Genomic DNA, 27,802 nt, shown 5'->3' on the forward strand with positions numbered 1-27,802 from the left:
AACGAAAGTGTCTTGATTACAAATAAAATGTCTTTGATTAATTTAATATAGTAACTATTAGAGGCATCGGCATTCGGCATCATTGCCGGCTATTTTTGAAGTACTCCGTACGGACCGCCTGTCAATCCTCGGCCGCATGTCCAGCCGCAAATAATGGTCTTGTTCATTTTTTACGGGTCCGTTTACGATAGGGCCGTAGATTCATACATAGTGTGCACTGTGCAGCCGCATATCCTATACTTCCCAGCATACACACGAACCACCAAAAATACCGCTGCACAATTACAGCCGCAAATACAGCCGCACTCTTACAACGTGTGAATCGAGGGTCACTGTGTATCACTCAGCCGTCGCACTCAACGAGTACAGCGGTGTGCACCGCACAGAACACCCCTTCAACGCCGGATGGCCCCTCCAGGCCGTGTGAACATTGCTCAAACGTAAAGAATTGCAGTAGATTTATGAATTGGGTACTCTAGCCCCCACTGGCCTTAATGTTGAATATAAGGTCAGCAGTGGCACAGTGGTACAGATAGCAGTTTGCCCTCTTCCCTCTCCCTGGAACCCTCCATGTGGGTGAAGATTTGTGAAATCAAGTATTTATACCTATTGTATAACCATTGACTTATGTTTGTTTTCTCTATTCATTTTTTGCAGATCATATGGACAACTGAACTCACCTCACTTCACTGACACGGCAACAACTTTCGTTTTTTCAGCCAGTATGGACCATGACCATGAGTACTACTTTTATCGCACCAGTTATTCTGTGTGAACACGGCCTGGAGGGGCCATCCGGCGTTGAAGGGGTGTTCTGTGCGGTGCACACACCGCTGTACTTGTTGAGTGCGACGGCTGAGTGATATACAGTAATAGTGATGGCGAGGATCCAAGATGGTGATGCTTGAACTTCCCCGGAGCCGGTACAGTTAATTTGCCGATGTGTCTAGCTGATCCTCCTGCAGTCTGTACTACGGCGGTATATTATGAATGGAATTCCTTTCCCACGTGACCAGCTCTTGGATCACGTGTGTGTATACGTAACCCGTGTCTGAGAGAGGGAGTTCGGGAGTCCGGATCTATATTAAGCAGGATATAGCATGTTTACTTTTTTGAATAATTATACCAAGAGGTCTCTGTCGGATATTTCAAGCCTCTTTTTATGGACACTTTACACCTGTGGGACTTTTTTCGCAGAGATGCGATCATACTGCACTAGGACTTTGCTCACTTGTATGAACCACCACACATGCTGGATAATTTGCCTATTTTGTTTGACCAATGATTTGTAGTCACTAATTAATACACCTGTATAAATACTTGCTCTGTTCACTGCTTTGCACGCTTGAAAATGGTGATGGAGATCATCGAAACGTCGCGTCACTTCTTATGCTGTGTTATGTTACTTCACTGATGGAATAAATTTCACTAGTTTTTTCACCGAATTTTGTGTGCTGCGGGACATATATTATTGAATTAGCTATCTAGATCCTTGGTCGTGATTACCCGCTGGCACCACACGCTGTTACCGGAGTGCTGCTCTATATTATTATTTTTTTGATATCTATCTATCTATCTATCTATCTATCTATCTATCTATTATCTATCTATCTATCTATGTTCTATCTATCTATCTATCTATCTATCTATCTATCTATCTATCTATCTATCTCCTATCTATCTATCTATCTATCTATCTATCTATCTATCTATCTATGTTCTATCTATCTATCTATCTATCTATCTATCTATCTATGTTCTATCTATCTATCTATCTATCTGTCTATGTTCTATCTATCTATCTATCTACACTGACCGGCCACTTTATTAGGTACACCATACTAGTAATGGGTTGGACCCCCTTTTGCCTTCAAAACTGCCTCAATTCTTGGTGGCATAGATACAACAAGGTGCTGGAAGCTTCCTCAGAGATTTTGGTCCATATTGACATGATGGCATCACACAGTTGCCGCAGATTTGTCGGCTGCACATCCATGATGCCAATCTCCCGTTCCACCACATCCCAAAGATGCTCTATTGGATTGAGATCTGGTGACTGTGGAGGCCATTGGAGTACAGTGAACTCATTGTCATGTTCAAGAAACCAGTCTGAGATGATTCTAGCTTTATGACATGGCGCATTATCCTGCTGAAGGTAGCCATCAGATGTTGGGTACATTGTGGTCATAAAGGGATGGACATGGTCAGCAACAATACTCAGGTAGGCTGTGGCGTTGCAACGATGCTCAATTGGTACCAAGGGGCCCAAAGAGTGCCAAGAAAATATTCCCCACACCATGGCACCACCACCACCAGCCTGAACCGTTGATACAAGGCAGGATGGATCCATGCTTTCATGTTGTTGACGCCAAATTCTGACCCTACCATCCGAATGTCACAGCAGAAATCGAGACTCATCAGACCAGGCAACGTTTTTCCAAACTTCTACTGTCCAATTTCGATGAGCTTGTGCAAATTGTAGCCTCAGTTTCCTGTTCTTAGCTGAGCGGAGTGGCACCCGGTGTGGTCTTCTGCTGCTGTAGCCCATACTGTGTACTGTGCGTTCAGAGATGCTCTTCTGCCTACCTTGGTTGTAACGGTTGGCTATTTGAGTCACTGTTGCCTTTCTATCAGCTTGAACCAGTCTGCCCATTCTCCTCTGACCTCTGGCATCAACAAGGCATTTCCGCCCACAGAACTGCCGCTCACTGGATGTTTTTTCTTTTTCGGACCATTCTCTGTAAACCCTAGAGATGGTTGTGCGTGAAAATCCCAGTAGATCAGCAGTTTCTGAAATACTCAGACCAGCCCTTCTGGCACCAACAACCATGCCACGTTCAAAGGCCTTAAATCACCTTTCTTCCCCATACTGATGCTCGGCTTGAACTGCAGGAGATTGTCTTGACCATGTCTACATGCCTAAATGCACTGAGTTGCCGCCATGTGATTGGCTGATTAGAAATTAAGTGGTAACGTGCAGTTGGACAGGTGTACCTAATAAAGTGGTCGGTGAGTGTATCTATCTATCTATTTATCTATCTATCACAGTATATAGGTAGCACTATACCAGTAGTGGATCCGAGTGCCAGCAGGGACGGCTTTGACCAGGAGCCCATTGAATATAGCAAGGAATTCCACACAGCACAGCTTAGAATTCAAACGTTGTCATTTATTTCATATCCAAAGCAGCGATAAACAGTGCAACACAGCAAGGTGAGTCTGATGTGACCTTCCTGCAGCCTCCGCCGCCTTTATCAAGCATGCATCTCCTATATTTCTAATACATTTATATTTTATGTTTCATAGTCACACTGTATATTACCTCACAGTACAGTTTGTCCTTAATGCTGTACTAAGATGTTTATCTCCACTATATATAGACATATCCGTAATTTCTCTTTAAGTCAACATGAAGCTAAGATAAGTGTTCCCAGTACCGACCAGTATAGGATATAGGACAGACCTTTGCTCTATTTACCCTTCGTCTACAATCTGATGTAATTTACTTTCTATTGGCCTGTATATTATGTGAATTAATGTGACTGCATTGGCAGCCTGGTAACGTGAAGGCAAAGTATATCATATTATGTGTGCTGGTTATATGTTAGTGGATCTGTCAGCCCAGTTTTGGCCTTTTAGTTTCAACAAGAGGCAGAATATGCCTCCCAACTTAACGTACAGGAACTCTTGATTTTCATAGGAGTCTCTGCTCCTTTACTGTACTAATAAACCCAAATAGAAGAATTAAAAGGAATATTAGTAGATTTGCTTTTCTTCAATGATTATGTGGTGGCCCACTAGGGGTGTTACTATTATCCACACCCTTCATAAAAGTCTGTAATTGTGGTTTTATTACAGCTAAAGTGTTATGGTGCGTTCACACCTACAGGATCTGCAGCTGATTTTCTGCAGCAGATTTCATTTAAATAACTGAAAACAGCATCGAATCTGCTGCAGATCTGCTGCAGATCCTGTAGGTGTGAACGCACCCTTACAAAAGATGACCACAAGATGTCGCTGTATTGTATAACTGAAGTGTGGAGGCTGCACAGCTGAAGTGTCTCAAAGGGTTATTGTGTTTGTGTGTATACCAGATTCTGTGAACCAGTAGGATCCCTTTTTTCTTCTATACTATCATATCTTTAGTTTCTGCTCTTCTATTGTTCTTTTATTGGTTTTGCTCTTCTATCTACTCTTTCCACCCAACCACAGCACGTCTCACATGCTGGTTAAGCTAGGTTCACACTGCGTTTTCAGCATCCGTTTAACGGATCCGTTTTTTTTAACGTCCAGGAAAATAGGGTCAGCAACGTTTTTTGGTCCGTTTTGGTCCGCCAAAAAAAACGGATCCGTTTTTTTTTATAATGGAAGTCAATGGAAAAACGGATGCACACAAATGAATCCGTTTTTTGCAATCCGTTTTTCATGCGTTTTTTGCAAAAAACGGATGCGTTAAACGGATGCTGAAAACGCAGTGTGAACCTAGCCTTAGGAAGTTAGTCCCTTGGATGAGGAAGCGTCTTAGTTGAGATTCTGTGGAAAAAGGATGCAGCTCAGATAGCTCTCCACAGTGGATTTGCCTGGGCCCTGGCCTTCTGCCAGGTCCCCCCCCTAACAAGTCACAGTTTTAGTCAGTACCCCGCATGGGTAAGATGCAGGACAGTTACCTTTTACAAACTTCTTTCTTTAAGTACCCAAACCCTGCATAATGCAGTGCTAAACCCTTCAGGAAAGGACTAGCCAATAAATCACTTCAACCCACGCTGTGGAGTACTACATCCGCAAAAGAGCCAAAGAGCTAAGAACTGATCCGGGTGGAGCAAAGTTACTGAAAGTCTATGAACTCCATCTTGCAGCGCGGGTGTAACCAGAAAATTCTGACCATTTTGCTCATTCCAGGTAACGGGGTCTGGGGACTGTGTCACCCATTAGTACGGTTCCGCCAAAGCTAGTGTGCATAAGGTGGTGTGAAGACTATAGGAAAAGGTCAATACATGGGCACAGGTTGTTGTTGTTTCTTCTTCTTCTTCTACAAGTATTCTTCTCTACACTCCAACATCCCGGCAGAGCACATTACTACTTGAGTTGAGACTCTCACGGCACCCTCCTCTTTACTACGCTACCTCAGTTCAACCTAATCAAATCCACTACATCCTACTTAGCACTTATCACACAGATCTGAGGGTTCTATGTTTGTGTATTTTTTGAAACTTTATCAAGTGTTTCTCAAGATTTGTTGTATTCCCTGCTGCATATTGACAAGTAGCAAACCAAGTGAACGTTATCAACGGGGTCATTCATCACCACCTGGGCAGCTCTTACACCGCAACCTTGGGACACTTCGTCCTTCTGTGGGTGGCGGGTCCTACTACCATCCGAGAGTGTCATTACACTGCTCTGGCCACCTGTAAACACTCTATCCCAAGGGACCCTGCAGCACCCGACAAGACACCGACCACAGGGGAAAAGGGTACAACCCACCTTACACTCTAAAACAGGCGTGCCATCATACCTGTGTGCCCACCTGGCACTGGCATCACGTGACAAAACCCTAAGGTCCGGCTGTATATCGGCCATCCACCACAGTAGTGGAGTCACGCTTCCACCTAGCAAGTGACCAGCAGTCCCACTGACACATCATCATCCGGGGGCTCACAACAATTACTTCCTAATTAAAGGGGAACAACAAAAAAAAATTCTCAAATCAACTGGTGTCAGAAGGTTAGCCCCTCTGTCTTGACCAAAGTCACCTGATGCAGCAATTACTGCTATGACAGCCCCTTCCAAGAACTAGTGTTATCCCTGTGTGGGTAAAAAAAGGACATATGACATACAGTATAGTATACCAGTATTATACAGTGTGAGTAGTAGGACTAGTATTATCCCTGTGTGGAAAAAAAAGTATCTGACAAAAAGTGTAGTATACCAGTATTAAGTCAAGCAGTCCAAGCATCAGACATATAGTATAGTATACCAGTATTATAACATCTAAGCCAGGCATGTCAAGCTCTGTCCCATGAGCCAAATCTGGGACACTATTGGGGGATGACCACTATATGGGACACTATTGGGGCTAACTACTATATGGTGCACTATTGGGGCAGGACTACTATATGGGACACTATTGGGGCTAACTACTATATGGTGCACTACTGGGGCTAAATACTATATGGCGCACCAATGGGGCTAAATACTATATGGTGCACTATTGGGGCAGGACTACTATATGGGACACTATTGGGGCTAACTACTATATGGTGCACTATTGGGGCAGGACTACTATATGGGACACTATTGGGGCTAACTACTATATGGTGCACTATTGGGGCTAAATACTATATGGCGCACCAATGGGGCTAAATACTATATGGTGCACTATTGGGGCAGGACTACTATATGGGACACTATTGGGGCTAACTACTATATGGTGCACTATTGGGGCAGGACTACTACAGTATATGGGACACTATTGGGGCTAACTACTATATGGTGCACTACTGGGGCTAAATACTATATGGCGCACCAATGGGGCTAAATACTATATGGTGCACTATTGGGGCAGGACTACTATATGGGACACTATTGGGGCTAACTACTATATGGTGCACTATTGGGGCAGGACTACTATATGGGACACTATTGGGGCTAACTACTATATGGTGCACTACTGGGGCTAAATACTATATGGCGCACCAATGGGGCTAAATACTATATGGTGCACTATTGGGGCAGGACTACTATATGGGACACTATTGGGGCTAACTACTATATGGTGCACTATTGGGGCAGGACTACTACAGTATATGGGACACTATTGGGGCTAACTACTATATGGTGCACTACTGGGGCTAAATACTATATGGCGCACCAATGGGGCTAAATACTGTATGGTGCACTATTGGGGCAGGACTACTATATGGGACACTATTGGGGCTAACTACTATATGGTGCACTATTGGGGCTAAATACTATATGGCGCACCAATGGGGCTAAATACTATATGGTGCACTATTGGGGCAGGACTACTACAGTATATGGGACACTATTGGGGCTAACTACTATATGGTGCACTATTAAAGCCTACTAGTATATGGTGCACTATTGGGGAGATGACTACTATATGAGGTATTAGGGGGTTGTCTTCTATAAGGGACACTTTTGGGGGATCTGGCTACTATGTGTGGCTCTACTGGGAGGGCTTGCTGCTATTTGGGAGACTAATAGGAGGGCTGCACACTGCTCTTACAGTACCAAGAACACCACATGCACACCAATAAATATGAAGGTTGGCCCGTGACATTGTCCACTTTTTCAATTATGGCCCACTGTGTATTTGAGTTTTACAACCCTGAAGCAGCCTTAGAGTGGTACACTGTAGTGTAGTGTACTGCAGCGTTCTACAATGCTGCAGGCTTTAGCCCATAAGCTTGATGGTAACAGAACCTAAATAAAACAAAAATTTAAATTTCACTTTCAAATTCAATTTTAGTTTCATCCTTTGACTTGCTCTCTCATAGATGCTTGTTAAAGGATTGAAAGTGTCCTCATTGACATTCCAGGTCCTAGAGACTACTGTACTGTCACTTATCTCTCACCTGCGGCATCTATGGTTGTCAGAGATGACAGAACGAAGGTGAGAGATGGGCCAGCTTTTAAGGGGTGTTGGAGGAGTATTTATTTATTTATTTATTTATTGTTTCTCTACAAGTAAAAGTACAGGAAAGAGTGTTTTCTAACATTTTCCCCACTCTAAATTGGATTTTTAATGGGGTGGTTACTCATTATTGTCAGTCTGTAAACATGGCGTAATACAGTCACGTGGGAGTCTTTAATGCCTCCATGCATGCTCCCCATGCTGTGCCAGTTCCATTTCCATGGTGTTTCCATCACTTTCTGAGGTTTTCAGGTGCTCCAGACACCCTCCCCTCTGCGAGCAGAAGGCTCCTGAAAAAAGGCTCGAGTCTCCCATTGACTTAAATGGGGTTTGTTACCTGAGCATTGAAAAATACTCGAGAAACGATCATTCAAGCATTTTAGTACTCGTTCAACTCTAATACCAACCAATCACAGCTTGTTTTGAGATGGGAAAGCAGAGCTGTGATTGGCTCCTATATAGCAGACACAGTTTTGAAGAATCTTGGTCTCTGTTCCCAGTTCCCAATCCTATGTGCATGGGAACAAACTCTAGACTCCACCATTGTTCTTATTCTGTGTTTATTCTTGCAGCCGCTCTGAACATACGTGAAGGTTCTCACACTGAGAACATTTAGACAATGCTAGCAATATAACAAAGAGAACATGAGGAAAGCTATAAGTATGCTATGTCAATATGGTACAATGTATGCTATGTCAATAAGGTACAATCAGATTACAGAATAAAAGGTGAAGAAAACAGGACACATCATCAGAAGGTAAAAAGCTACTGGGGGTGGTGCTATGTATAAAGACCACAGTGATTTACTATGCTGACATAGCACACAGGGTATGTAACAAATACTACATACTTTCCTTGGTATAATTTTAGTATTTCATAAAGGTCCTAAGAGTAAGGACTAATGTTATGTGCTTTGAGATTGCCTAATCAGCCGCTGTTAATGTAGAAAAAATATATATTTCTAGGGAAGGGTGGTCATACATTGTCAACAACTTCAGGTCAAACCATACTGAATATATACATAATTACACTTAAGATGTTCTCTTAGGCTGCACCAATAAAAGCCGCTCTGATAGCCATAATGTCATGAATGGGCTCAAAGGTGTCATAAGGCTTTGTTCACACACTGAACCGGGACCCGGACGGTCTCTGAAAAAATCAGGGCTGCAGAGTTCTTATGCAGGCGCATCCGTGCTCGCTCCTATCAGAACTCCCCACTGCACACTATGGAGCGAGCAGCTGGAGCCGCTCACTCCATAGTGTGCACTGACATATCAGTTTTCTAAGGCGCCACAAAAGATCCCTCTTTAGAGACCAGTCAGCGTATATTTTTGTATTAATCACGACAGTGATCTATGCTATGATATGCATGTTTAAGGATTGCATCTTGAACAGTAAAATATAAGTGTAAACAAAAAAGTGTAATTTAATACGTTTAATAAGTTTTTAAACGTATTAAAAAAACGTTATAAACCCCTGCCAATAGGAGTTTAAAATACCTCTGTGCCGATTCTAAAATAAAAAAAAAAAAAAAAAAAAAAAAAAAAAAGGGGGGGGGGGGGGGGGGGGATACCAGGATTGCTGATTTTTAAAAAAAAAAAATATATACATCAGGAAAAAAAATTATTAAAAAGTGATCCTGATCTTCCTTTTGCACCAATAATAAAAAGTAGAGTACAAAGAAATGACACCCCAACCAGCCCTGTAGGTGAAAAAATAAAAGCTCTATGGCTCTTAGAAGGCGGGGAGGAACATTGCGTTAATTTGACACGGACATCCGTGCATCAATGACCTCGGTCATGAAGGGGTTAATAAATAAATACATTGATCCATGTAAAGCAAGAGTGTACTAAAAGCCTAAAGACTTTTAAATGGGATATCTCCTTTAAATGACAGTAACTCTATTAAAGGGGAATCCTGCTAACATTCCACTGTTTTGATTGTTTGCTTTTTGAAAATGTTGCCAATATGAAGCTTTCCGTAAACGCACCTCATCATTGTCCAGTGTGGTAATGTCATGCTCACATCCTGCCAGCTGCCAAGTGTTAGTTTGGTGCTTTCCATTAGGGATGGTCCGAACCTGCAGCAGAACCCGAACGCTCGGCAGCAGATTCCCGCTGTCTGCCCGCTCCGTGGAGTGGGCGGATCCAGCGGGAGTAACACGCTCAAAACTGGGATACAGCCTATGGCTATGGCTGTATCCCAGTTTTCCAGGCGGTCCTCCCGCTGGATCCGCCCGCTCCACGGAGCGGGCAGACAGCGGGAATCATTACTGAGGGTTCGGGTTTGTACACACCCGAACCGAACTCTGTTTGGACCATCCCTACTTTCTATGTCTGGACTAGATAATCTATATTATTTTATGAGGGGGTCAAATATTATTACACAAACTTCTTGAAACTTCTCTGCACCCGAACACTCAGTATTTTACTCCTTGGGGGAAGTTGGATGCCATAGGCTGTATCCATGTTTTCCTTGCTGCCCTGGAACGACAACCAATATTTCCAGATGCAAGGAGTTAAAGGGGTTATCCACCTAAGAGCAAAAAAATGAAATGCTATCTGGTCTTACTCACCAAGTCCCCCTGAGTATTTTGAGGTGTCTCCTGCCTTTCTAGCTGCTACCATTCCTGAGTTACAAGTTTTTCTAAAAAGAGATCTATATCTAAGATAGGTAACTATATTTCCCATCATGCATCTTCCTGATTGGTCCATTTGTGTACTCACCCCCTTAGCTTTCTTTCCTGCCCCCTGCTATCATTACTATTAGACACAGTAAACGCAGGATTGTTTTTTTTTTCACTGATTTTGCATCACATCAATCCAATATGGATTCCATTCTAGCTGGAACCCAATGCTTGATGGAGCCAAAAGACCACAAAAGACAACCTCAGTATTATAAATGGCAGGTGATGCCACAGGCCTGCTTAGTCAACCAGTGTCTAAGGCCAAACACCACTGAATCTGCAGACTGGATTAACAGGCCTGTGAGGTCACCTTCTTGAACCCAACACAGCAGTGACTAGATTTCTTTAATAGGAGTGTGGAAGGTAAGTGTGTGTCCTTTTTTTAATTGCATATCCCCTGAACATACGTTTGTGCTCAAAAGTTTACAGAATTTTTGCTTTCTTGTTGTTGTTTTTTTCCCCAGATAATAATAATAATAATAATAATAATAATAATAATAATAATAAAGCAAAAACTTTTTTCTCACACATGGTGAGTAGTCGGGTGAAGCAATTGTGTTTTCTCTTTTTTAAATCATAATCATGACAACCAAAAACATCCAAATGACCATGATCAAAAATGTACATACCCCAGATCTTAATACCATTTGCCCCCTCTAACATGAATGACAGCTTGAAGTCTTTTGTTGTAATTGTGGATGAGGCTCCCCTCTCACATGGTAAAGCTGCCTATTCTTCTTGGCAAAAAGCCTCCAGTTCCTGTAAATTCCTGGGCTGTCCTGCATGAACTGTGTAGTTGAGATTTCCCCATAGTGGCTCAATGATATTGGGGTCAGGAGACTCAAATGGCCACTCCAGAACCTTCACTTTGTTCTGATATCCAAGGAATTGATAATGCCAGTCAGCAGTGTTCAAACTGTGATTAACAAATGGAAAAACCAAACCGCAGTCAGATAGACCAACAAAAAGTTTAGACACAACTGCCAGGAAAATTCGGGATGCAAAGAAAAACCCACAAATAACATCAGATGCAATACAGGACTCTCTAAAAATAGCAGTGGGGCTGTTTCAAGATGGAGGAGGCAATTAAAGAAAAATGGGCTGCATGGTCCAGTCGCCAGAAGAAAGCCATTACTGTGCAACTTCCACAAAGTATCTTGCCTGTAATACGCCAAACAGCAAAAAGACAAGCCTCAAAAATGCTGGAACAAGGTCATTTGGAGTGATGAGACCGAAATCGAACTTTTTGGCCACAACCATTTATGTTACATTTGGAGAGGTGTCAAAGAGGCATATGATGAAAGGAACGCCATTCCTATTGTAAAGCATTGGGGGTGGATCACTGATGTGATCACTGAAGGAAAGATGAATGCAGCAGGTTATCAGCAAATACTGGAGGCAAATTTGCAATCATCAGCCTGGAAGCCGCATGGGACGTACTTGGACGTGCCAACATGACACTGATCTAAAACACAAGGCCAAGTCGACCTTTTATTGGTTGCAGCAGAACAAAGTGAAGGTTCTGGAGTGGCCATCTCAGTCTCCTGACCTTAATATCATTAAGGAGATCTCAAGCGCTCAGTTCATGCAGGACAGCCCAGGAATTTACAGGAGCTGGAGACTTTTTGCCAAGAAGAATGGGCAGCTTTACTATATGAGAAAATAAAGAGCCTCATCCACAACTACCACAAGACTTCAATCTGTCATTGATTTTAAAGGGGGCAGTATACACAGTATTAAGAAAGGGGGTTTGTAAACTTTTGATCAGGGTCATTTGGATGTTTTTGGTTGTCATTTTGAGGCTATGTTCACACGCTGTGAACATCCGGCCATTCCGTGACCCCGGCGGGGTCACAGAACGGCCGGTCTCAGCCCGGATCATCCCGGCCGGTACTTAAGTACCGGCCGGGTGATCTTTCCGGCCGCGGAGCTCTGATGTGGGCACAAGAAATGGCTTCACCCAACCACTAACCTTGTGATATTATTCATATTCTCTGAAAAAAGGACAAAAAAGCAAAAATTCTGCCAGGGTATGTGAACCTTTGAGCACAACTGTATACACTGTATACGTAATACATGCTGAGAATGATTATAATGGATTAAATAATTGCTCAATTACTACATTACCCTTTAACGAAACGGCTTCTCTTGGCTCCCAAACAATTGTCCTGCTGTGTATAGATACAAGGGAATGGATACAAGCCGAGTTCCAGGTGATACACCAAACTTGACAACTACTGCCTCGACAAATGCTGAAAATATCTCATGTACACAGGCGCATATCTCAGCATGTGGTGAGATGGAAATCTGTGGTGTCAAGGTGCCCAAAGAGTCACTTTCACATTGGTAAGTATGATAAGGGGCAAGACAGGTGCGGCTGCTTGTGAGTAACTCTAAAACCAAGGTGGAGAACAATATGAAGAGATTACATGATTTCAGAACATAAAATTGTCCCACTAAGTCCACCTAGCTAATACAAACATTTCTCTTTGTACAGTACAGTAATGGGGAGAACGATAGATAACCCAATTGTTAATGGTCGTGAACGGCTTTGACATGTTGTGAAGTTCTAGATTCCTTATTACACCCTTTGCATGGCTACAATCAGACTGTTAGATAACAGAGTCTTGATAGGTTTGGGTTGCACATACTGTACAGTAGTGCTTAACCTGTTACCCATATCTTTGATAACGCTCAGTCTATATTGAAAAGTACAGAAATAAAAAAATGAGGCAAATGCTAGATGAAGGCAACGGCTTGACCGACCCTTACTCTTACATGGTCCCTCGGTGTTTCGGAAATGGGTGGAGAAAAATCTCTTAATTCACTCAGGCCCACTTCTTGGGGGCCTAAACCTACATACTAGATATCCACATATGTGGCACAACAGGAAGGATGGTAATGCTCATACATGGTATAGATTTATCGCACTGGAGTTCTTTGGGGTGAGAAGCCGAGCTGTTCTGCATCAGGAATGGCTTTGCTACACGGCGAGGCTCCCACCACAACTGCCAGGACTTTAGCAGGACCGGGGAACATCATGATGTAATGATTGATGCAATGGCAGCAAGATGCTAAATTGTAGCCTCCAGGTCTGTATGGAAGCCTGTTAGACCAAGCTGAGAATGAAATTGACAGGTATAGCACACTGCTGTACAGCTGTATTGCTGTACAGCAGCATGATCACATGAGCAAATATAACTTCTCCCACAAAAACATATAATCTTACAGCTACATTGATAGAAATTTTTTAAAAATGTATCACTTTTAGAAGGTTAGGTTTAAAAACAAATGGCCAAAAGAAAAAAAAAATGGTGGCAGGTCTCGGCAGTGATAATTTTAGCATAGATCCTCTAGAATTGTAAAGATTTTCAAGATGTTCTTGAAAATGTAACAATTATTAATTCCGATTCTCCCACACTCCCATATAGCCTTGTCTTTTCTGAGCTGTATGTATGTCCAAATAGAAATGGCTGGTCGACCATTTCTGCACACACCAACCAATTCCTTGGGATTGTAGGGAAAAATTGCAACCCGAATTTATGAAACATGGAATTCATAGACAGACTTATATAAACCATGTAGCATAGATTAAAGATTAGACGGCACTCACCAAATCCATAAGTGGTTGTTTATTGTAGGTACAATGACCGATTATGAGACCAAGGAGAGATGTAACATACAGTAGTGTTACTGTGGAACTCCTCTGCATGTTACATGTCTCCTTGGTCTCCTGATCGGTAATTGTACCCACAATAAATGACCACTTATGGATTTGGTGAGTGCCGTCTGATCTTTAATCTATGTTACATTGTTTATGTAAGTCTGTCTGTGAATTCCATGTTTAATAAGTTCAGGTTGCAATTTTTTCCTACAATCTCAAGGAATTGATAGGTGTAAGACCAAGATAAGACACCAACCGAACAAGAAGGACACTCACTAGGCATAAGGACTGACAAAGATAAGAGCTCTCGAATTTGCCCTTGCATTTACGGACATCACTGGGTTTCTCTCATCCATCACCAAAGAGATATGAACAGGAAAATACTTATAGTGTTTAGTTATTGAAAACAGTGTAGGTTGGTTCCATTTTAGGATCTGTACGTTAAGAAAAGTTATGAAAGTATCATGGCTGCTGGTGATGATGGCACAATACTCACATAATGACACAAAACACCCCACAACTTTCGGGCACCAATCATTTAAACAAACTTCTGACATGTCATAAAGACATCTAAGAGGTTTATATCGATGGGGGTGGGGGAGTTGTTGTTTTTTTTTTTTTTATAGCCCTGCAGTTCCCGACACAAACAATGGGGGCAGCAGAGGGGCCATGATAAGTATGATTGCAAATGGAGGGGGGGATTACAGTAAAGTTTTTTTTTTTTACAAAGTAATCTAACTTTATCAAAGCAAATCTCCAGAGTAACCCCTTTAAGAATGTAAGAATCTAAAAGGTGATTAATAAGCAGTAGGTTAAGCATTGGTTAAAAACAAGCAGCCTTTCCAGGAATTACAGTACAGATGTTGACTTAGTTCACACTAGGAATGAGGAAAGTGATACAGTTAGGACGTATAATACAAGAAGACTCCATTCATTTATTACAGCTCGGACTTTATAGTGTATGTGCTTGTTGTTATGTGGGTGTTTCATTAACGTTTCTGATCATTAAAGAAACCTTTGTATTTCTGTCATTTTTCATCCAAAACACAAATTTTCTTTTTTTATCATTTTGTAAACTCCATCGAACAGCAGGACGTTACACAAGATTCAGTCATTATTTTTATTACCACCGGAACTTTATATCCTTCAACTCCTCAAAATCTCTATGTTATCCAATATAACAAAGATTGACTCAAGATTTCTTAAAAGGAGGAGGAGGAGGAGGAAAAACTTTAGTTTCTTAGTGGGTGGATTTTCATTTCTTACCCTTCCCACATTCCCGCCCAATGAAGACCAATAAAACCCCCAACGAGGTTTCCATCTCCCAGTAGGATCCATCTACAAAAACAGAACCATGACATCCCTGACCGGGATCCTGAGTCTCCTCTCAGCTCTTATAGCAACAAGTAAGTGATCTGATGAACCATAGTTTATGAATTGGCTTTAATTTATTTTTATTAGATTTGTTTAAAATATTGTAACTAAATAATAATAATAATAATAATAATAATAATAATAATAAACAATATAATAATAGTAATAATATGACAGTAAAGTCTAAAAAAAAAGTTACAATAATAACAATATTAGTAGTAGTAGTAGAGATGAACGAAGCGTATCTGACGAATTCTGGTTCACAGCAAATCGACATTTAATTCGCCTCAATGCGATTTGCGAATTTGCCAGATTTGCTTCGTAAATCCCCTATACATGGCGGCCGCAATTGCGACCGCACATGTGAGCTTATACTTAGGCAGTTGCGAATATTACGCAGCTGCTAGAATTAGGCAGTTGCGAATATTACGCAGTTGCGGACCTCACAAGATAAACGTTTGCATGTTTGAAAATGATTGTTATAACCATTCCGAACGATCATCGAACAAATTGTTCGTATTGGCGAACACAGACAATTAGCGTCATGTTCGTACAAACATGCAAACATTTACGAACATGTCAGTTTGCCACTATTTTTAATGAATTTGTTTGTATGCAATTTGTAAATATTCGCAAATTCACAAATTTCCGAGTGATACGCTCATCTCTAATTACTATTATTATTGTTAAATATCTCTTGTAATCCTAGTAAGCAGAGCATTAGTCTCCGTAGGACAGCTATTACCTCCTGATGTGCAAGGCTGGAATCACACATGTGCAAAAAACTGAAGTAGATTCAACAGGAAAGAGAATTCCTCCCATTTCTATTTTCCATCCCATTTGAATCCACTTCTGGCTTTGGTGCAAAAACTGCAGTAGGAAATTACCAAAAATACCTGCCCTGTGTGATTCCAGCCTCATGAGGATTCTACCTGTGTCTCAGATGTGATTGATGTCTGTGCTGTGTGATGTCTCGCTAGGTTACGCTCTCACATGCAGTGACTGTATGTCTACTTCATCCTCCTTATGCTTGGGCACCAGCGTGACTTGTTCTTCAGGCTATCAGTGTGGAGCCGAACACATGCAAACAACCTCAGGTGAGTCATGTGATTAGATATAGTCTTTTGTTCTGCAGGTGGGTTTAAGGAGAACACCGAGCTTGGGTGATTTTTAGCAGAGTGCTGGGAGGGGGAGGATGAAAGAAACATGCTCTCACCTCCCCAACTCCAGCGCTGGTGCCGGTCTGGGGACCTTGGACGTGACGTGTTAGGACTGATCAGCCAGTCATTAATTGGTAACTAGTAGTGATGAGCGAATAGTGAGATATTCGTATATTCGATATTCGTACGAATATCCCGCGAATATTCGAATATTCAATCGAATATTCGATCCCATTAAAGTCTATGGGAACAAGTATTCAATTAGTGAAAATTATCTATTTGACCATTTGGAGGGTGAAACCGGAAGCTGGGGGATTTGAACGCTTATTGAATATTTATCGAATATTCGTGGGATATTCGTACGAATATCGAATATTCGAATATTTCACTATTCGATCGAATATCTATTTGAGTATTCTAAGTGTTCTTCTCATCAGGGCCGGATCAGTGGTGAATGCCACTCTGCAGGTATCCATGGCTACGAGCATGCATGAGACTGTAATCCCATGAGCTCCATTGGATCAGAGTGGGGGTTTTGCGTACCATACGGTCTCATGTGTGTTATTAGCCATGCAAACCCAAACTTCCGCCCAGTTCCGCCCAGTTCCGATGATCTGGCAGCCACCCTGAGGACAGTCTACCATTATAGACTCCTTTTCAGCTACAGACCCTGCCCCCACGCCACTTCCGTTCTGATGAAAAACATTTTCTGGTGTCAGTGTGGGCACAGGGAAGCGGGCACTCTGCCAACCACCATCAAGGCTCCATTGGGGGAGTTAGTATAGGATTCACCACCACCAGCACCCTGAACATAAGTATTCAGTATATACTACCCAGGAGGTGATTTAAAAGATATTTTTCCATGTTTGAATTTCAGCATAAAAAAAAATAATAATAATCTTTTTCTTCGTTTTTATTTGTAGATGGAAAGACATTTGATATTTTTTCAAGGTCATGCATGCCTCCGTCGCATTGTAACACCAGTGGAAGCATTACCCTACACAATGGGCAAATCAAGATGGTGACTGCATGTTGCATCACTGACAACTGTTCTCCTATTGTTTCTGCATGTAAGTCACTAATGTCTGTATACAACCTTTGCTCATGGCAGCCGGGGACCTTCTGAGGGTATCTGTGACTGCTATGTTCCATCTATTAGTATAGCCTGCCATAGGCGCTCTGTATTAGCAGCATGTAAATAAAACAGTACACTGTATTACAATACCATACAAGTGATTGAATAATGCAACCTTATAATGCAGGTTGCATAATACTGCAGGAGAACCCACCAGGGGTTCCCGGTTGGAATAGTGACACTGTCACTTTAAGCATCCCTAAAAGCTGCGGCCGCGCAGCTTCTAGGGATGCACGGATCTCTTTGATGTTCCGCTCGCACTGTGAGCGGGCGGAACATTAAAGTGAACAGAATGTAGGAGCAGAACCTGTCAGCGTCCTGCTCCTATATTCACTCCCATAGGCCGCCGGCACTTCATGCCTGCAGCCTATGGGACGCCAGAACGTGACCTCTCCGGAAGGCTTGATGATGTGATCTCATCACGCCTGCCATAGATTCCGTCCCCGCGGCTCGCAAGATGGAACCAGAAGAGAAGGAGAGCTGCTCCCTGCAGCCACATAGCACGGATTAGGTGAGTATGATGGTTTGTTTGTTTAGTGCACAGCAGGCGGGGAGGGGGGGGGGGGGGGCAGTAGTATGAGGGCATATCATGGGGGACATTACTAGGGGCATAGCAGGGAGCATTATTAGTATAAGGGGTGTATCAGGGGGCATTATTAGTATAATGGAGCATGTCAGGGGGCATAATTAGTATAAGGGGGTAAAGCAGGGGGCATTATTAGTATAAGGGGGAATATCAGGGGGCATTATTAGTATAATGGGGCATATCAGGGGGCATTATTAGTATAATGGGGGCATATCAGGGGGCATTATTAGTATAAGGGGTAAAGCAGGGGGCATTATTAGTATAAGGGGGAATATCAGGGGGCATTATTAGTATAATAGGGGCATATCAGGGGGCATTATTAGTATAAGGGGGAATATCAGGGGGCATTATTAGTATAAGGGGGAATATCAGGGGACATTATTAGTAAAATAGGGGCATATCAGGGGGCATTATTAGTATAATGGGGGCATATCAGAGGGCATTATTAGTATAAGGGGGCATATCAGGGGGCATTATTAGTATAAGGGGGCATATCAGGGGGCATTATTAGTATAATGGGGGCATATCAGGTGGCATTATTAGTATATGGGGTAAAGCAGGGGGGCATTATTAGTATAAGGGGGAATATCAGGGGGCATTATTAGTATAGGGGGGAATATCAGGGGGCATTATTAGTATAAGGGGGAATATCAGGGGACATTATTAGTATAATAGGGGCATATCAGGGGGCATTATTAGTATAATGGGGCATATCAGGGGACATTATTAGTATAAGGGGGAATATCAGGGGACATTATTAGTATAATAGGGGCATATCAGGGGGCATTATTAGTATAATTGGGGCATATCAGGGGCATTATTAGTATAAGGGGGCATATCAGGGGGCATTATCAGTATAAGCGGGCATTCTTACTATAGGGGGCATTCTTACTATATGGGGGCACAGTAGGGGATGCTACATATAGAGGCAACCCACGTTCCTATTCGCTTTACTGCACATGACACCAAACAGCAGAGTTACTACTGTATGGGAGCCTATAGGAGGGAGAAAGAGAAGAAAGTTGGTAGAAATGTGCGGAGCCTAAAAAGTTTGTCTGACAGGTTCTGAAGACATGAAACGTAGCTGGAAGAAATCATCACAGTGGTCTGGACCGGATAGAGAGGGAAAGGATAAGTAACGGCTCAGATCAAAGAAGACGTCACCTGTGAGTCACTGAATGATGGTTTTTGTATTTTGTAGAACATTATTTGGTAGTGGTGCCCCGAGGTAATTTTTTTTTCCAAGGGGTGCCCCGAGGTGGAAAAGGTTGGGAAGCACTGGAATAATGATTAGTGATAAACGAACTTCCGGATTTGGATCCCGAACATGAACATTAAAAAAAAAAAAAAAAAAATTATGATCAGTTAGTGTTCGCCGAACATCCACAAACAAATAATGAACGTACAGTAGAAGCCTAGAGTATGTTTTGGTCTACGCACATGCATACAGACTATCAGGTGCAAATCGTAAATTGCGTAGCTGTGTACATCTCGAGAAAAATGCTGAAAAGTTTGAATGTGTTCGAAAATGATCGTTGTAACCATTCTGATCATCAAACAAATTGTTCCTGATCATCGAACACGAACAATTAACTTTATTTTCGTAAGAACATACGAACATTTACGAACATGTTCGCTCTTCACTAATGATGATTGAAAAGTGTAAAAATAAATAAAACAACCCGCAGTATAAAAAACACACTGTCAGGCTATACAATGCCTCCTTTTGGACGTGTCGTGGTGTTTTTTTTTTGTTTTTTTTGACGACTGTGATTTTGGCTTCAAAACGCATCCGTTTTATACAAATAATGGGCGTAACTTGCATGAAACTGATGTATTTAGGCACCAAAATTACGGCCATCCAAAAAAGACAGATGCTGCAAAACGGCCTAAATGGTAAATAAATAGTGAAATAAACACTATGGGGGAGATTTATCAAACATGGTGTGAAGTGAAACTGGCTCAGTTGCCCCTAGCAACCAATCAGATTCCACCTTTCATTCTTCACAGACTCTTTGGAAAATGAAAGGTGGAATCTGATTGGTTGCTAGGGGCAACTGAGCCAGTTTCACTTTACACCATGTTTGATAAATCTCCCCCTAAAATCTAAAAATCCTAATATAAATTAATAAAAAATGCTGAATTGGTATGACGGTTTACAGATTTGAACAAACTATAAAACTATGGTGTTATTTATCAAAGTGAAAAATTGTAAATGTGGGAAAAAAAAGCTGCCAGACACTAGAAGTATATTCACACATAAAAACAAGAAAAAAATAAATAAATAACAAATGAATATAACCTTATTATAGGAAGGTATTATCAAAAACAAACAAAAAAAAGCCAGTCTCCTGAGTACCCCTTTAATTGGCTCGTACTTTAAAAGCAATATGGTTTTGTCTAATGAAAAACACTCCTCTTATTTTCTTTCTATTTTACAATTTTAGTCCCAACACTAAGCAATAAGACCAATGGCGTGGTCTGCCGATCCTGTCTATCTACCAACTCCAGCTGGTGTTACACTAAGGAAAAAATACATTGCACAGGGGATGAGAACATGTGTATTCTCCATTCAACAAAAGTAAAAGGTAAGATTTTTTTTTCTTTTACACTTCCCTGTAGGTAGGCACTGTAGTGAACCCAAACAATGAGATATTACTACCATTAAGTAGCTTAGGGTACCCCAATGACACATCTTTAGGCTATGTTCACACAACGTATATTTTCGTAAAACCGCGGCCGTGGTTTATACGGAAATATACGTGCCGTTCAGCCCTGTTAATGCTGCCCAAGGCACTTTCCATGCTGAGGCGCCCTAGCCACATTACCCCCCCCCACACACACCCGGCGCCCTCGCGTTGTAGCACCCCCCTTGGCACTAGCAGGTTACATGCATGGTGTTTACCCTGGCACAGCTGGCAGGCTATCACCCCAGCACCCAGTACCTGGTACTACTGAGCGGCACCCCTTGGCTGTCAGTAGTACTGGGTACTGGGTGCCGCTCCGCTTGATGCTCGCTCTTTTCATCAAACAGACGTGATGGAGGAAGGAAGGAGGCCGGGGACGTTTTAGTTTGGGGGCCGGTTCTGTCCAGTGTCAGACTGGGGGACCTGGGGCCACCAATATACAACCAGTGAGACACGACAGGCTGACCCGCTCCTTTCCTGGATTCATCTGTATTTGTGACAAATCCCTTGTGAACAACATTTTTAGTCGAACTAAAACTCTCAGAACCCCCTACATTTAAAAAGTTCTTAGGGTATGCTGGGAGTTGTAGTTTCTGAGAGGATTTAATAAATCGCTGTGTGCAGAGTCTCCTGGTGGCTGCAATCTGTGGGTGACAACCATCAGCCCTGAAGGTCCAGCAATACATCTGTCTACAGTGGCAGTTATCAGAGGATTGTACTACTGTACTACAATTCCCAGCATATCCTGAAGGCTGCAGACTATCAGTACATGCTGGGAGTTGTAGTGCCTGCAGCTGTTGTAGTTGGGTCCTATACACTGGATGCTTTGTAGCATATAAGAATACATAGATCTGTGGGGGCTCAGTGCAGGGAAGTGACCCCAGAACATCACTAATAGGGGATAGGGGGAGATGGTTTTGTTCTATCCCCTATTAGTGATGTTCTGGGGTCACTTCCCTACACTGAGCCCCCACAGATCTATGTATTCTTATATGCCACAAAGCATCCAGCTGGGGTGAAAGGGGAAGCAGCTAGGGGTGGCAGGGGCTGGGGGAGAAGCTGGGGGGGAGCTGGGGGTGGCAGGGGGAGTAGCTGGGGGGCAGGGGGAGAAGATGGGGGCAAGGGGAGAAAATGGGGTGGCAGGGGGAGAAGTTGGGGGAAGCTGGGGTGGCAGGGGGAGAAGATGGGGTGGCAGGGGGAGAAGATAGGGAGGGGAGACAGCTGAGATGGCAGGGGGACAAGATGGGGTGGCACAGGGAGGACTTTTTGCTTTCTTCTTCATCTGGTGCAGCCATCATGAAGACTTCTCTGACCACAACTGCAGAGTGGCAGGTGGGGGTGACTGGGGAAGGGAGGCAGCTGGGGGTGGCAGGGGGAGCAGCTGGGGTGACAGGGGGAGCAGCTGGGGTGACAGGGAGAGGGGGAGAAGCTGGGGTGACAGGGGAAGCAGCTAGGGGTTGCAGGGGCTGGGGGAGAAGCGGGGGGGGGGGGGGGCTGGGGAGGCAGCAGCTGGGGGTGGCAGGGGGAGCATCTGGGGGCAGGGGGAGCAGCTGGGGGGAAGGGGGAAAAGATGGGGGCAGGGGGAAAAGATGGGGTGGCAGGGGGAGAAGATAGGGGGAGCAGGGGGAGAAGTAAGGGAGGGGAGACAGCTGAGATGGCAGGGGGACAAGATGGCGTGGCATGGGGAGGATATGTGGCAGCAGGGGGAGAAGATGTGATGGGTGGAGTAAGATGGGGGCAGCTGAGGTGACAGGCAGGGGAAAGAGATGGGGGCAGGGGGGAAGATGGAGAAGCAGGGGAGGCAGATTGGGGGCAGGGGGATCAGCTGGTGGGCAGATGGAGAAGCAGGGGAGAGCAGCCAGGGGGGGGGGGGGTGATGGGGGAGAGGGAGCGGTCTGGGGGCAGGGAGAGCAGCTAAGTGGCAGAGGGATCAGCCGTGGGACAGGGGGAGCAGCCGTGGGGGGGGGGGGGGACAGCCAGGGAGCAGGGGGAACAGCCGGGCAGCAGGGACAGAGGCAGGCTGGGAAGGTCCCCATCGCACAGGCAGCCTGTATCACACAGGCCGGAAGCTCACAGCTGCAGCCCTGCGGTGCCCGAACTTCTCCCATGCTTGGCAGCGCACATGTGACCTCAGCAGTAGAGAAGTCCGGGCACCGCAGGGCTGCAGCTGTGAGCTTACGGTCTGTGTGATACAGGCTGTCTGTGCTGGAAGCTCACCCCGACCCCGAAGCTGCACCCCTGCCGACCCATCACCTCTCCGCCCCCCTTTCCCCGGGCGAGGACGTCAGCGGTGGCGGAGTGGGTTAAGAAAAAAAATTAAAAATAATTTTTAAAAATGTGCCTAGAGGGAAATACTATCCTGGTGCCGTTGCTGCCTATGGGATCCCGGTTGGAGCGTATACACATAGCATACGCTCCGGCCGGGATCCCTAGTGGCGCAGCAAAGAACTGACATGTCAGTTTTCTGCGGCCTCTATTCATTGAATAGCACCCATAGAAAACCATAGAAATACAAATGTGAACAGCGCTCCATCGTGTGATGTCCGCAACAGGTAGGGCAATAGCAAGAGAGTAAAAAGGAGACTCTCACCTTGTATGGTTTTCATGGGGCGTTTTGAGGCGAGTGTCATCGCACAGTCCCAGCATTTTATTAAATCTATGGTTTACTATTGTCGTTTTATAGATGATTTATTCTTTATCTGGACGGGGACAGAAGAGGAAGCGCTGTCTTTTGTGGATGAATTAAACAGCAATAATTGGGGAATTAAATTTACATAAAATTTCAGTTTTGAGAATATAGGGGGAGATTTATCAAACATGTGGAAAAGTGAAACTTTTCATTCCTCACAGACTCTTTGAAAAATAAAAAGTGGAATCTGATTGGTTGCTAGGGGCAACTGAGCCCGTTTCAATTCACATTATAAATCACATGATAAATCCCCCCCATAGACTTTTTGGATCTCACATTAATGAAGAAAGAGGATAGAATTATTACAAAAACACATCTAGGCTATGTTGACACTACATCGGCAACAACGGCCATACTTTTACCGCGGTGGAACAATGCCTGTTGTTCTATGGGATCCCGGCTGGAGCGTACACACACCGTACACGCTACGGGCGGGATCCTATACACCGCTGCAAACAACTGACATGTCAGTTTTCTGCGGCCGGAATTCAGTGAATTCCGGCCACAGAAAGACCTGTCAGTTCACACAGTGAAGCGAGCGGCTCCGGCCGCTCGCTTCACTGTGTGCCATGGGAAGCTCTGATATGGGCGTGCGCTGATGTGCCCGCATCAGAGCTCTGCGGCCGAAAGGATCATCCGGCCGGTACTTAAGTACCGACCAAGATGATCCGGCCAGAGACCGGCCGTTCCGTGACCCGGCCGGTGTCACGGAACGGCCGTTCTCCTACGTAGTCTGAACATAGCCCAAAAGTGTAGACGTTAGTAGCTGCCATTTACCACAATGGTTAAAAAAACATGCCCTTTGGGCAATACCAACATGTTAGAAAGAACTGTAGTAATGAAGAAGACTATGTACAACAGGCTAACATATAAAAAAACTGATTCCTAAATAAAAGTTATCTGGAAAAAATTTGTAAAAAAAAAGCTTACAATACAAATAAAAAAAAATCACACATAGAGATAGTCTAAATAATATGCAGGAAAAAAGTAAAAATAAAAACAAAAATAGAAAATCCATAGTAAATAATCCATCCAATTATGCCTTTATTACGGAGTACAATTGTAGAGCTCCAACAATCAAAAATGACTTCTATTGGTCTATTTTATGCGATGATCCAATATTAAAGTCAGTAATACCCAAGAGACCAAACATTATTCTTCGTAGAACAAAAACCTTGCGAGGCCATTTTTTATTTTTATTCTTCTTTTCTGTATGTTTGTTGTGTTTTTTTAGATGGTGATTTGTTCATATGCTAATTGTAATTGTTTTTATCTGTGTTACAACCTACCTCCGATAGGGGGGTCTACTCAATAATTAGACACCACCTGTGCTATGCTTGTTCTGAGCATGTGCCCCCTTTTTATGGATCTTAGAAAGTATTTTGTATTAGACACTTGAGAAAGAAGTCTGTACGACTTTGAAACGCGTTGTGTTTTTTATAATAAATATTTTATACATTTATTGTCTATCTTGGACCTGTGCCCGATGTTACCCAAGGTTTGGAGTGGGGGATTTTATTACTTTTCATAGAAAACCCTGTCAGTGCACACTGTGCCGCTCGCTCCATAGTGTGCTGTGGGGATGCGCCCGCATCAGAACTCTGCAGCCATAAAGCTCATCAGGCCGGTACTGCAGTACCGTCCGGGATGATCTTTTCAGAGACCGACCATTCCGTGACCTGGTCGGGTCATGGAACGACTGGTCTCTTATTGTGTGTGCACATAGCCTTATACAGTTTCTTGATATTCCCTCCTGTTCTAAAGATATGTGGTTTTATAGTTTTTCTGATAATTTTGTTAATAGTCAGATGGGCGTGGCCTTAATTTTAATAATTGGGCTGAATATCGGGTGACGGGCGGGTTATTACTGATAGAAGGTGTTAATGTTTCACATTGAGGAGTATATTTGCCTAATACGCACCCCCTGACTGTATAATATCACCCATTACCTGATAGTCAATCCCATTATTGAAATTAAAGGGTTTTCCTTTCAAAATAAAAAAATGACGGGCAGCACCATTCACCATTCAGGGTCCAGCACAGCCACCTCAACCCTCCTCGTCTTACGCTGGTCCGCTCTATCTCTCTTGTGACCTCACAACCGCACAGGAACTGCTACTCAGCCAATCAGTGATTGAGGCGGGACACCACTGCTCCCACTGATTGGCTGAGCGGGTAGATCCATATTTCACAGAAAAAAATATTTCCATGGCGCTTTATTTCAAATGTATCTCTTCCCCCCACACCCTCATTCGTGTATATATCTGATTTGTTACACTTTCATCTCCTTATTATGCAGCATTTTACTCTATAGCGCTTTTTTATTACGCCAAATCTCTATATTGTACAATGTCCTTTAAAGGGGAACTATTGGCGTGTTAGAGGAATCTAACCTGCTGATAGCTCCCTGGTGGGCACAGGGGAAGGTATGACTCTTATATTTATCTTCGGCACTGTTCCCATGCTGTTTGCTGTAAAATCCTTTGTCCGGTAAGCCGTTAGGAGCACTGAAGGCGGGACTACCATCCGAGCACCGCCCCCCCCCCCATGATTATCATCCTGCCGGCCCGCCCCTTATGATGATTTTCAATGGGGGAGGGCCATATCGTTGCTCGGAGGCAGTAGCCCCACCCCCAGTACTAAGTTAGATTTGTCTAACCTACTGATAGTTCCCCTTTAATTTGTATTGCACAATGTCCAACAATAGCACCCAGTCCAGCAATATAGCAGCACAATCCAAACCATTGCCCGGTATATTGCACAACATGCTCCATGCTCACTTATTCACAAATATAAGTCTCTTATAGAAAGATGGGTAAGATATATAAGGTATTACTCATTCAAACAGTGGCCCAGATAAAAAATACTGGTGTAAATCGCCCACTGCAACCAATCACAGTTATTTCTTCGTTTTACCTGAGCTGAAAGCTGAGCTGTGATCGGTTGCTGTGGGCGGGTTACCCGTGTTCATTTTACACCCGTTGATTCATCTCCACCAGTATCTAGATCCATACTGTTTTCCTAAAGCCCCTCCCCTCAGCTGTGCGCTCAGGACTATCGAGCAATCTGCCTTCATCTTGTTCATTAACCCTACGTGTTTCCTGCTTCAATAGCAATCATCAGGGGTTCATTTACAAACCAAGAAAAACACGTCTGTGCGGCACTGATGTCTGCCGTACACTGAACTTTACCCAGTAAATTTTATTTGGAAGTCTCAGCCAAGAAAGTGGCCATGTTCTTGTAGTGATGGACAACCCCTTTAAAGGGAACCATTGACAAAGACTGGAAGGGTCTCACTTTGTGCTGACTAACAGTTGTCAGATGTACACCCACTGGCAATAGTAAAATGATTTACTGTCCTTTTGTGAAATTATAGTATAGTAATAAGGAGGCACTGACATGTGAACCCCGGTTATGCTACTTATCCACGGTTGTAGAACCATTTTTTTTTTTTTACGCTGAAGAACCTAGTAGATTGTTGGGTCTTTACTTTACTCTTCATGAAAAATTAACCTGATTTATTTATTTAGTTTGTATTTCCAGGATAATTTATGAAATGAAAGCTGTACTGTGGTTGGTTAGTGTGTAAGTCCTATGGGTCCTAATATTGTGTGAATCCTTGCAGGAAAGGTCTCAGGATCAACATCCTTTCGGGGGTGCGCAACAAAATCATTCTGTGATTTCGGCAGCCAGTTCACCCGTGCTGAAGGTACATCTACCAAAGTACAGTATATCTGCACCAGCGGTGGAAAAAGTGTCCATCAAGTCCTCCTCGCTCCGGCCATCACCTCTCTTCTGCTGCTGAAATTATTCTTCTAAATGAGGAGTGGTTAAGGATTCTTGGATGAATGTGGTCGGAAGACATGACAAATATTTGGAGATTTTTGGCTCCTTCACGTGTGCACTTTCTCGGATGCTCTTCACATCTTTGAAATGATATATTTTACTAATAAAGACAGATAAGAAAATATTTTTCTTAATCCTTGACTAGAAAACATCCAAGCATTGAAGTAATATAGTAGTTTCCTACATCCATTGCTTTTCATACTTTAACTCTTGCTTTGTAAATGGCTTCCAGAAATCGTCTTCAACGAAACATACCGTATTTTCCGGCGTATAAGGCGACTGGGTGCATAAGACGCCCCCTGACTTTTAAGAAGATTGTCA

At 43.3% G+C, this 27,802-nt stretch overlaps 2 protein-coding genes across 2 annotated transcripts in view; both read left to right on the top strand.

Moving 5' to 3' along the window:
• The window catches only part of LOC138768823 (uncharacterized), a 49,205-nt gene extending 38,547 nt beyond the window's left edge, over window positions 1–10,658 (top strand). Inside the window, exon 9 of the mRNA XM_069946780.1 lies at window positions 10,498–10,658. Within this exon, the coding sequence (XP_069802881.1) occupies window positions 10,498–10,658 (161 nt within the window). The remainder of the gene's footprint in view (window positions 1–10,497) is intronic.
• A 4,684-nt stretch (window positions 10,659–15,342) lies between these two features.
• On the top strand, window positions 15,343–27,590 carry LOC138769644 (phospholipase A2 inhibitor and Ly6/PLAUR domain-containing protein-like). Its single transcript, XM_069948245.1, has 5 exons — window positions 15,343–15,410; window positions 16,359–16,475; window positions 17,462–17,608; window positions 20,707–20,847; window positions 27,261–27,590. The coding sequence occupies exons 1-5, from the start codon at window positions 15,359–15,361 to the stop codon at window positions 27,452–27,454; spliced, it is 651 nt and encodes a 216-aa protein (XP_069804346.1). The 5' UTR covers window positions 15,343–15,358; the 3' UTR covers window positions 27,455–27,590.
• The last annotated feature ends 212 nt before the right edge of the window (window positions 27,591–27,802 follow it).

The sequence above is a fragment of the Dendropsophus ebraccatus genome, chromosome 12, assembly GCF_027789765.1.
Source record: "Dendropsophus ebraccatus isolate aDenEbr1 chromosome 12, aDenEbr1.pat, whole genome shotgun sequence".
In the NCBI taxonomy this organism is placed as follows: domain Eukaryota; kingdom Metazoa; phylum Chordata; class Amphibia; order Anura; family Hylidae; genus Dendropsophus; species Dendropsophus ebraccatus.